This window comes from Heteronotia binoei, chromosome 5, assembly GCF_032191835.1.
Source record: "Heteronotia binoei isolate CCM8104 ecotype False Entrance Well chromosome 5, APGP_CSIRO_Hbin_v1, whole genome shotgun sequence".
Taxonomy (NCBI): Eukaryota; Metazoa; Chordata; class Lepidosauria; order Squamata; family Gekkonidae; genus Heteronotia; species Heteronotia binoei.
In genome coordinates, this window is record NC_083227.1 from 5,090,334 (window position 1) to 5,102,332 (window position 11,999).

At 48.1% G+C, this 11,999-nt stretch overlaps 1 protein-coding gene across 1 annotated transcript in view; it reads right to left on the reverse strand.

Moving 5' to 3' along the window:
- Window positions 1-9,865, reverse strand: part of LOC132571576 (zinc finger protein 420-like) — an 895,908-nt gene extending 886,043 nt beyond the window's left edge. The window contains exons 1-5 of the mRNA XM_060238375.1: window positions 9,541-9,865; window positions 9,192-9,306; window positions 8,527-8,603; window positions 8,165-8,291; window positions 2,141-2,379 (exon numbers count right to left, since the gene is read on the reverse strand). Of these exons, the coding sequence (XP_060094358.1) occupies window positions 2,141-2,379; window positions 8,165-8,291; window positions 8,527-8,603; window positions 9,192-9,306; window positions 9,541-9,834 (852 nt within the window). The 5' untranslated portion in view covers window positions 9,835-9,865. The remainder of the gene's footprint in view (window positions 1-2,140; window positions 2,380-8,164; window positions 8,292-8,526; window positions 8,604-9,191; window positions 9,307-9,540) is intronic.
- Window positions 9,866-11,999: the final 2,134 nt, after the last annotated feature.

The following is an 11,999-nucleotide window of genomic DNA, read 5'->3' on the forward strand; positions in this document are numbered from 1 at the left end:
AGATGAGAGCTGCCATTGCAGTAACGGAGGGTGATGGACAAACGGCTTATCAGCAAGTTCAAAGAGGGGGAGTGCTCTCATTCATTGGGATGGTGTTCCTCCATCATAAAAGCCTCCCTTGGGGCCATTAACAAGGCGACGAGTAACGAGCCGGGACCGGACATTGAGAATTCTAAAGATTCTCCCTTCTGTGTGTTTTCTGATGCTGCTGAAGATTCCTCCTCTCACTGAATCTCTTTCCACACACTGAGCACACAAAAGTTTTCTCCCCTGTATGGGTTCTCTGATGACATTGAAGATTGCCACTCTGACTGAATCACTTTCCACACTCTGAGCAAAAAGGTTTCTCCCCTGTGTGGGTTCTCTGATGACGTTGAAGAATGCCACTCTCAATGAATTTCTTTCCACACTCTGAGCATTGAAAAGGTTTCTCCCCTGTGTGGGTTCTCTGATGACGTTGAAGAATGCCACTCTCAATGAATTTCTTTCCACACTCTGAGCATTCAAAAGGTTTCTCCCCTGTGTGGGTTCTCTGATGACGCTGAAGAATGCCACTCTCAATGAATTTCTTTCCACACGCTGAACATTCAAAAGGTTTCTCCCCTGTGTGGGTTCTCTGATGATATTGAAGACTGCCACTCTGACTGAATTTCTTTCCACACTCTGAGCATTCAAAAGGTTTCTCCCCTGTGTGGGTTCTCTGATGACATTGAAGATGGCCACTCCGACTGAATCTCTTTCCGCACTCTGAGCATTCAAAAGGCTTCTCCCCTGTGTGGGTTCTCTGATGACGTTGAAGAATGCCACTCTCAATGAATTTCTTTCCACAGTCTGAGCATTCAAAAGGTTTTTCCCCTGTGTGGGTTCTCTGATGACATTGAAGATTGCCACTCTGACTGAATCTCTTTCCACACTCTGAGCACTCAAAAGGTTTCTCCCCTGTGTGGGTTCTCTGATGACGTTGAAGAATGCCACTCTCAATGAATTTCTTTCCACACTCTGAGCATTCAAAAGGTTTCTCCCCTGTGTGGGTTCTCTGATGACGTTGAAGAATGCCACTCTCAATGAATTTCTTTCCACACTCTGAACATTCAAAAGGTTTCTCCCCTGTGTGGGTTCTCTGATGATATTGAAGACTACCACTCTGACTGAATTTCTTTCCACACTCTGAGCATTCAAAAGGTTTCTCCCCTGTGTGGGTTCTCTGATGACATTGAAGATGGCCACTCCGACTGAAACTCTTTCCGCACTCTGAGCATTTAAAAGGTTTCTCCCCTGTGTGGGTTCTCTGATGACGCTGAAGAATGCCACTCTCAATGAATTTCTTTCCACACTCTGAGCATTCAAAAGGTTTCTCCCCTGTGTGGGTTCTCTGATGACATTGAAGATGGCCACACCGACTGAATCTCTTTCCGCACTCTGAGCATTCAAAAGGTTTCTCCCCTGTGTGGGTTCTCTGATGATATTGAAGATGGCCAATTGTACTGAATCTCTTTCCACACTCTGAGCATTCAAAAGGTTTCTCCCCTGTGTGGGTTCTCTGATGACATTGAAGATGGCCACTCTGACTGAATCTCTTTCCGCATTCGCAGCATTCAAAAGGTTTCTCCCCTGTGTGGGTTCTATGATGCTTTTGAAGATGGCCACTCCAATTGAATCTCTTTCCACACTCTGAGCATTCAAAAGGTTTTTCCCCTGTGTGGGTTCTCTGATGATGTTGAAGAGTGTTACTCTGACTGAATGTCTTTCCACACTCTGAGCACTCAAAAGGTTTTTCCCCTGTATGGGTTCTCTGATGACATTGAAGATGGCCACTCCGATTGAATCTCTTTCTGCACTTGGAACATTCAAAAGGTTTCTCCCCTGTGTGGGTTCTTTGATGATCTTGAAGATGGCCACTCCGACTGAATCTCTTTCCACACTCTGAGCATTCATAAGGTTTTTCCCCTGTGTGTGTGCTCTGATAATGTTGAAGACTGCCACTCTTACTTAATCTCTTTCCACTCTCTGGGCACGTAATAGTTCTCTCTCCTCTGTGGGTTTGTTGGTGCAGCTGAAAGATTTTACTCTGACTGAATTTATTACTCATTTCTGAGAATTCAGAAGGTTTCTCCTCTCTCTGTATTGTTTGGTGTACAAGGAGCTGTGATCTATTTCTGAAATACTTTCCACACCGAATGGATTTCCTTGCCTTCATTATCCTGTGCTTTGGAAAATGTACATTCTGCTTTCTTCCATCATATTTCTCAACCATACCACCATCTTTCTTTATCTTATGTTTGCCTTGATTCCTGACAATTTTGTTCAAGTTTTCATTTTTAACTCTATGTGGCATTTTCTGATGAAGTTCCTCACCCTCCACATTCCTCTGCTCATCTTCTGCTGGAATAGAGAGAGAGAAACTGTTAGCAAAGGGAGTAAGATCTAACAGTATCTATATGACTATAGGAAGAAAGTTTGGCTGATCTGAACCACACCCTTCACCTTTCCCCAAGAATAATTATTATTTAAGGATAACTCCCCCACCCCTCTGTCTGCCCAGGCATCTTTTAATAAGAGGCTGAATTAATGTAACTTGAATCTCATGATACCACTTACATCTCAGCATCAGATTCTCAATATTTTCTGTCTCCCCAGACTCACATTCACAAATTCTCTGTGCAAAAGGATCTCTTCTGAATTTGCCCTCAAGCACCACTTAGGGGGGAGCCTTACATCTATCTTCTGTGAAGGCTTTTCTGGTTTTTCTTTACATCAAGGTGGGTTTGTTATGCTATTCAGACGGAACCATATCCAGTTTGACTGGGCACTCTGCATTTGGAATTCTATGAAAATCTGCTTGTCTCTCTATATCCTCAGTTTAAGAACGACGTTGGCCTGAGCCCAGCTCATGGCTAGAATCACCTGGGTAGGGGGAAATCCAAGTAACTGTCGATTTGTTATTCACCGATTTCAACCATTTAGCTTGAAAGTATTGGGTAATAGCAAATGGATTAGTCCAGGGGTGGCCAAGCTTGCTTAATGTAAAAGGCGCATGGAATAAACTTTAGGGTTTTGAGAGCTGCAAGACACAAATGTCAGATGTTTGAGAGAAGAAAGGAAGGAAGGGAGGAATGGAGGAATGGAAGGGAGGGAGGAAAAGAACGGAGGGAGTGAAGAGGAAAATAAAGAAGCCACAGTGTGTGTGTGTGTATATATATATATAAAAATTTGCCACTGTGTGACACAGAGTGTTGTACTGGATGGGCCATTGGCCTGATCTAACATGGCTTCTTTTATGTTCTTATGAGGGAGGGAAGAAAGGAAAAGAGGAAGGAAGGGAGGAGGAAGTGAGGGAGGGAGGGAGGGAGGGGAAGGAAGGAAGGAAGGAAGGAAGGAAGGAAGGGAAGGAAGGAAGGAAGGGAGGGAGGGAGGGAGGGAGGGAGGGAGGGAAGGAAGCCGCCCTGAGCCTGCTTTGGCAGGGAGGGCGGATATAAATTTGGGAAAGAAAGAAAGAAAGAAAGAAAGAAAGAAAGAAAGAAAGAAAGAAAGAAAGAAAAGAAAGAAAGAAAGAAAGAAAGAAAGAAAGTGTTAGGGAAACTGCTCTCAAAATAAAGTTGGGGAATTAGAGTGAGAGACAGCTAGCCCCACAACGGAATCTTTGTTATCTGTGTATACGAGGCTCAACCGATCAGAGAGTCAATGCTCAATAAAGAACTCTAATTTAATAAAATCAATTGTGGTTTATTTTGAAACAATAGTTCGTTCACACAAGGTACAAAATCAATCACACATTCATACAGGTCTAGGAAAAATAGAGAGATCGATAGGGGAACATAAAGGAATTGACATACAGGGCAATACTACCTCTCGCAGACTCCAATGGAAGGCTCCGATGGCGACGAATGAGGAAATGGGGGAAAGGTCCCGAAACTGATCAGGAATCGGGGGTGTTACTACCCAGCGGGAATGGGGGTTTACTGAGTAGAAGGCACACCTGTGGGTAGCTAGTCCACAGGTTATATAGAGTCACCTTAGTCCTGAGGGGATGGGAGGTGACTGGGAGTGGTAATGGGAGGTTCTGCAGATGACCAGGAAGGCTGGACATCGGCTGGACCAATGGTGGGTCAATTGCGACACCTGATTGGGTGTGTGCTTCAACCAATGAACATCACCTTCATCCTGGGCATCCTGGAAACTTCCAGGTTGCGACAGGGCCTGGGGTGGCTCCGTTGGTATCAATGTGGGAATGGCTGGGTGATTGGGAGGAGATGGGATTAACTGGGAAAGGGACAATAGAGAATCAGATATGCACCTAGGTATTCCGGTGTAGACAAAAGAGCTTGGTGGTATCAGGAGAGGTCCTTCCTCTTTCTCAACTCTCCGGGGTGAAGACAGTTGTTTAGGAAATCACTGGGCAATCAGGATTAATAGTGGAGCCATTAATCCATTCATAGACTAGGTGGGTTGCTTGCGGGCTAGGAATGACTCAAGGTGTGTACGTGAGGTTTCCACATCGAAGGAATGAATCCCATCCAGGCAGGAAGATGGCTACATGTGGTGTTAGCAAAACACAGTGGTTTCCATGCTTAGCGCTTCACACCGTTCGCCTGGACAGCTCCGTGGCGGCGTAGCCTCCTCCTTACCATGGCGGGTTTCACGCGATGGCGGGGAAACATTAGAGCGCGGCTGCAGACACTCTGTGCCTGACTCAAGCGCTTATATACTTGTTAATAGGTACACGGGAGTCTCATGTAGTTCCTGGGTAGCGTCACTCGCATTCACTGGCCAGGCGGATGCGAGCTTACTTCTCCAGGCGCCCTGGCAACCATGTTTGTGACAGAGGGGTCATTTTCTCACAAAAGAAAGAAAGAAAGAAAGAAGAGAAAGTGTAAGGGAGGGAGGGTGGAAGGATGGGATGAAGGGAGGGTTGAAGGAAGGAAGGAAAGGAGGGAGGGAGGAAGGAAGGGAGGGATGGTGGAAGGGAGGAAGGAAGGGAGGGTGGAAGGAAAAGAAGGGAGGAAGCGAGGGAGGAAAGGAAGGGCAGGAGGAAAAGAAAGAAGGGAGGGAGGGAGAGAAGGAGGAAAACAAAGAAGGGAGGGAGCGAGGGAGGAAGGAAGGAAGGAAGGGAGGGAGGAAAAAAGGAAGGGAAGGAAGGGTGGGAGGAAAGATGGAAGGAAGGGAGGAAAGAAGGAAGGAAGGAAGGAAGGAAGAAAGGAAGGGAGAAAGGAGAAGAGGAAGAAAGGGAGGGAGGAAAGGATGGCATGGATTAGGGAGGGATGAAGGTAGGGAGGAAGGAAGCCACCCTGAGCCTGCTTTGGCAGGGAGGGCGGGATATAAATTCGAGAAATAAATAAATAAGGAATAGGGGGTGGAAGGATGGGAGGGAGGGAGGGAGGAAGGAAGGAAGGAAGGAAGGAAGGAAGGAAGGAAGGAAGGAAGGAAGGAAGGAAGGAAGGAAGGAAGGAAGGAAGGAAGGAGGGAGGGAAGGAGGGAAGGAAAGGAGGTAGGAAAGAAGGAAGGAAGGAAGGGAGGGGGAGGAAGGAAGGAAGGAAGGAAGGAAGGAAGGAAGGAAGGAAGGAAGGAAGGAAGGAAGGAAGGAAGGAAGGAAGGGAGGGAGGAAGGGAGGGATGAAGGAAGGGAGGAAAGAAGGAAGGGAGGAAGGAAGAAAGAAAGGAGGGGAGTGTGACAGTAATGGAAGGGTTAATAGAAAAACTAAGGTCTCATAGAGCCTGTGTCAGGTGATCTGAAGGTGGGGGCCGGAGTGCTCGGAACTCTCAGGAGTAATGATTGACAGATAACAGCTGGTGAATCGACAGTGACTAACTGTCAGAGGGAGACAGTTGAGGAGAGGAGTTGGTTTTTCAGCAGAGGGCTGAAGAGACAGGGAGATATCAGCTGAGAGCTGAGGAGAAGGAGCTGAGACAGGAGCTGAGGAGAGACTTCCAGTGAAGTGAAGCTTGCTGCTATCTCTGTGGAGATAGCCAAGGGGCTGAGTGTGGCAAAAGGAGAGTCATGGTGAAAGACCTGAGAGGTCACAGAAATATATACACTTCTCTTAAGAACTAACGAGGTTGCTGAGAGAGAGATGTGGGTCTAGAGGAGTCGGAAGGGCTGGGAGTAGAGACACCAGTCGGCTCAAGAGACCAGACACATAAAGCCCAAGAGGCCAACCTAAAATAGTGTTGGAGAGTGAAGAATATAGGAACTGTGAACCCTGAGAGACCTCAGTAAAATCTGTACTGTAAAGTCTGAACTATTTAGCAACTGTTAGTCATCTGAAATAGAATATAGCCCATTTAAATACATCCCATCCCCCAGTTGGAGACTGTGTGTAAATAAAATTCTGTGGTTTACTTTTAAGTTCTCTGGTGCCTGTATATGGAGAATAATCAGCCATCGAATCAGCCATGATCCCCTATCTATTGAATTATCCATCCATCTGTAAATAAACCAAAAACCTCGAAGAGACTAATATTGAGAAATCCATATTATATCCACCCTTTTGGTTCAGTAGTTGTGAGGTAAAATACAGAAAAAAAGGAACGAAGACTGAAAGAGAAGCTGGGGTTGCCATAAGTCACCTCTGAGTGTGCAGGGCAGTCATAGGGAGAAAGGAAAAGAGGAAGAAAAGGAGGTAAGAAGGGAGGAAAGGAAGGCATGGAGGGAGAAAGAGAGGGGGAAGGGAGGGAGGAAGGAAGGAAGGGAAGGAAGCTGCCCTGAGCCTGCTTTGGCAGGGAGGGCGGAATATAAATTAGATAGATAGATAGATAGATAGATAGATAGATAGATAGATAGATAGATAGATAGATAGATAGATAGATAGATAGATAGATAGATAGATAGATAAGAGAGGGCGGAAGGGAGGGAGGTAGGAAGGATGGGATGAAGGGAGGGTGGAAGGAAGGAAGGAAAGAAAGGAGGGAGGGAGGGAGGGATGGTGGAAGGAAGGAAGGAAGGAAGGAAGGAAGGAAGGAAGGAAGGAAGGAAGGAAGGAAGGAAGGAAGGAAGGAAGGAAGGAAGGAAGGAAGGAAAGGGGAGGAAGGATGGGAGGGAGGGAGGGTGGAAGGGAGGAAGGGAGGGAGGATGGAAGGAAGGAAGGGAGGTATGGTGGAAGGGAGGAAGGAAGGGTGGAAAAGAGGGGGGAGGGAGGGTGGAAGGGAGGGGGGAGGGAGGAAGGAAGGGAGTGAGGGTGGAAGGGAGGAATGGAGGGAGGGTGGAAGGGAGGGAGGGAGGAAGGAAGGAAGGAAGGAAGGAAGGAAGGAAGGAAGGAAGGAAGGAAGGAAGGAAGGAAGGAAGGAAGGAAAATAGATGGGGAGGGAGGAGGGAGAGAGAGGTTAAAAGAAATCAACTTTTACTGCATTCTCCAATCCCCCTGCTGGCTATGCTTGGAAAAGTGATTTAGAACTACCTCCTCCAAGCTGGCCGAAAGGCAGTGGGGGCTTCGAGAGCCATACGATTTGTGTGAAAAAGCCATGGTTTGGCCACACCTGGACTAGTCCCTCAGGTTGAAAGTTCCTTTCCAGCCAGTAACGAAGGGAAGCCATTTTGGCTTCCATTTTCAAAGTGCCAGTTTCTGGTCATGTCAGTACATTCGGGGCACATCTGGGGACCTGCAGGTTCGCTCTAAGGAATTTGGTCTGAACCCTCTGAAGAGGAGCAGAGCTGGAAGAGGAAGGGCCGATCAGAGCGCCACAGAGCCTTTCTGCAACTGCCTTCACTTGAAATACCTTTTGGGTGGCTGGAACATCAAGAGCCCCTTTTGCATGACAGAATTTAAGGATGCTGGTGGCAGTTCTTTCACCTTGAGTTGCTGCATACTGCATATGGGCATTTCTGCCCCCTCCCCCAGATGACCCCAGAGGTCAGTTCCAATTCTAGGAATACGTGACGTTTCCTTATCCTGAATCAGACCCTTCGTCCCTTGGAGTCAGCATCATCTGCTCAGTCCAGCATCGACCCTCCAGGTCTCAGGCAGAGGTCTTTCCCTTCACCTCCTATCTGAACCTTTTCTCTGGAGATGCTGCCAGTTGAACTGGAGATCTTTTCATTCGAAGCAGATCCTCTGCCAGGGAGCCACATCCCCTCCCCAAGTAGCAGAAAAGGGCTCAAAATAATGCATTGCTATTCAATATTTGGATTCATTCCTCATCACAACGGAACGGCAGCCATGAAAGATCCTTACCCAGAGAGGCCACATTCTCATAGTTCTCCAGCATGACTTCCCTGTGCAGAGCTCTTTGTCTCGGATCCAGCAGGGCCCACTCTGCCTCCGTGAAAGAGACGGACACCTCCTCAAAGGAAAAGGGACCCTGAAAAAAAAAACAGATTCCCTCCTCGTCAGAGATCACGCCAGGCAGAGACGGCACACTGGAAGGGAGTTTTCTGGGAAGATATGGAAAGTAAGGCTTGGGATGGGTAAATGGAATAGTATTCAAGGGATCTTTCACATAGACGCCTTGTAGAAACAGAAGGAGCAAAAACTCCTCTGAGAAAACAGGAGGGACTGTGGCTGTCCAACCCCGTCCCTCCCCCAATCTCTCCTACCTGGATTGCAGGTGCAGCAGCCGTTTCCACCCCTCTGAAAAGACGAAGGCTCAACAGCATCTCTTCACTGCCTGTTCCTGAGACAAGGGAGGAAGGAAGGGTGTTTGCTTGTTTGTTCCCTGCTTCATACACCTCCTTTCTGGGGTTGTGAAACCTTACCCTATATATGTTCAACAGATTTTTAAAATACTTTTTATTACATTCTGGGAGAGGCAAAAGAGAAGCAGCAGGGGCCTCTGAGCCTCAGGGATTATAAATGCTGCCAGAATATTTCAGACTTCTGTGAGACTTCAGTTTCCTCTATTTGCCCCCAGGGACATGTTTTCAGAGTTCGGCTGCCCCAAAAGGTGGAGGTTCCCTTTATTCACCAGGCTGAAGAGCTCTGCTGAGGCTGATCTACCTCCCCCCCCCTCCCGCCCACCTTGGCAAGTTGAGCCTCTGATGGAAGGAAGGTGAGATGTGATTTTTTTTTAATATAATGAGAGACACTGACCTCCAGGAATTATTCTAATCTCCTTCTAGAGGCATCACAGTTTGTGGACATTGAGTGCCACCAATTAATTCTGTGTTGTCTGTACAAATGCGTATCCCTCCCTAGACCTGAAATCTCTACCCACCACATTCACAGGCTGCTGCAACTGCACCCAGGCAGAAGGAGTCCTTACCACAGGAGAGGGCATCTTGGGCACGCTCCACCGCCGGCACCCTCTGCCCCTGCTCAAAGGAAGCTCCTTCTGCCTCAGGGATTGCAGCTTCCATCTCCAAACGTGGTCCCCGCATCTGAAACAGCAGCCAGGGAAACAGGTAAGAGATGGAATGGAAAAGGGACCAAGGAATGGATCCTGCCCCACTCCCAGAATCTCCACACTTCTATCAGCTGATTTGGTGAGGTACCTGCAGAGATCAGAAATCTTCTAGCAGAAGAGGCTCTGGGCAATTATCTGGCAAGGAAACTTTAAGATAAGGTCAGATATTGTCGCTTGAATTAGACACATCTGGAGGAAATCCCCTCACCTGTCCTGCCTGCCTCTTCTCCTCTGCCTGACTCAGGAGGAAACCTTCGGCCAGGGCCACCGCCTGGGAACTGGTCTCCGGCCCACATCCTCTCACCCAGCCCTGCATTTCCTGGGGCAGGAGAGTCAGGAACTGCTCCAGGATCACCAGGTCCATGATCTGCTTCTTGGTGTGCCTCTCCGGGTTCAGCCACTGGCTGCAAAGTCCATCGAGCTGGCTGCAAACCTCTCGGGGCCCATCGGCCTCATGGTAGTGGAACTGCCGGAAGTGTTGGCAGAGTACATCTGAGGTCATGATGTCTTTAGCCAGGGCCTCTGGCACAGCTTTTTCCCAGAGTTCAGCACCACTTCGAGGTGGGATGGAATGGAGACTCTTCCTTGCTCTCTTGCCAGCTTGAGGTCCTTCTGGGTCCTGCTCTTCCATCTCCTTCCCCTTCTCTTGAGTCACCTCCGTCTCTGAAAAGCTGCCTTTATTAATTTGGCTCTGAAGGGAGGCTTCTCCCTGCGGGGATGGAGAGAGACAGACAGGAGTGTGTCAAAAGGAAGGTACACACACACAATCCTGCAGACACATAGATGCACATATAAGTACAACCTCCGTTCCCCAAGAGAAGCAGGAAATAAAACACAAGTCCTTCATCCAGAGAATTATCACAGTTCTCTCCCGGCCCCAGTATTCCCGCTCACCCTGAAATAAGGACCATTTTCCACAGTCCAGACTATTTGGAATAAAGCCTATGCCAAGACTCTGAAGACCTTTGCATGGCTACTAATTATCTCAGAGGTGGAGATTTATTTTATTTTTTATTTTATTCGATTTATATCCCGCCCTACCCCACCGAGGTGGGCTCAGGGCGGCTTACAACAGTGCAAAGCTAACAAAGATCAGTTTAAATACGTCAATAATTATACAATAAAATACATTAATAATTATACAATAATATACATAAAAACCTAAAAATACATAAATGGTAGTTGGGGGGAGGGTCAGCCAAAATACCTGCCATTGCGAGAAGCCAATCAGCATGAATTATTCACATATGTGATCCCATCTGGGATTCCTTACTGAGCTCCCCAAAGGCAGGCTTCATAGTCTTGTTGGCATCTCCCTTAACGAGATCTGAACCCTCCCCTCCTGGGACTGTGCCCTGGTGTTCCTCCCTGTTGTGCTGCCTGGGGGTCTGTGCCTCTCTCGCCTGGCAAAAGGATGCCCTTCCTCCCACCCCAACCCCAGTGCAGGAGGGGGAATCTGGCATCATGTCACGTCTGCCTCTGCCAAGTGAGCTGTGGAGAGATGGGGCAGGGCGATGCGTTTTGAGCAGGCAGAGTTCCTCCGTGTGTTTACATGCCATGTTCCTCACAGTGGTGGATTCTTGTGTGGCCTTTGTTCCTCCAGGCCTTGCATATATTGGGGGCGTGGCCACATCAGCATGCTCCACCCCTTTCTGCCTGTCAGGGGAGCCGCCTAATGCTCTGATTGGTGGGCGTGGGAGGTGTTTGAATGAGCACCAATGGGGTTGCTAGGCGCTCTGCACCTTGGCAACAGAGGTATTTAAAATGTTCCTCTCCTCTATAGGGCAGCCCCAGCCCCACACTGGCCCCACATCCGGAGGTTAGGATGGAACTGCAGCCAGGGCAGGCTGGACTTCCCTTCCCCCAGCCCCCACCCTTTTCTTTACTCCTCCCACTCCCCAAAAGGCCAGCTAGGGTTGTTGGTTTGCAGAATGAAAATGACCAGCTTCATTTTCATATCAGTTTCATACAGTTAACTTTGCCTTAGCCAGGGCCTCTGGCACAGCCCTTTCCCAGAATTCAGCACCACTTCCAGGTGGGATGGAATGGGAACTCTTCCTTGCTCTCTTGCCAGATCCAGGTCCTTCTGGGTCCTGCTCTTCCATCTCCTCCCCCTTCTCTTGGGCCATCTCTGTTGTTGATAAATTGCCTTTATTCACTTGGCTCTGAAGAGAGGCTTCTCCCTGAGGGGACAGAGAGACAGACAGGAATGTGTCAAAAGGAAAATACGTATGTACACACAAATAAATATGCAGGCACAGAGATGCACTTATAAGTACAACCTCCATTTCCAAAGAGAAGCAGGGAATATACCACAAGTCCTTCACCCAGAGAATTATCAGAGTTTTCTCCTGGCCCCGTATTCCAGCTCACCCCGAAAGAAGGACCATTTTCCAGAGTCCATACTATTTGGAATAAAGCCTACACCATGATCTTGAACATCTTTGCATGGCTACTAATGATCTCATTGGTGCCCTGCTGGAGATGGTAGTTGGTGGTAGAATCAGCCAAAACACCTGCCGTGCGACCAGCCAATCAGCATGAATTATTCAACACATGTGATCCCATCTGGGGTTCCTTTCTGGGCCTCCTGACCCCCCAAAGGCAGGCTTCATAGTCTTGTTGGCAACTCCCTTAACGAGATCTGAAACCCCCCCTTCCTGGGAC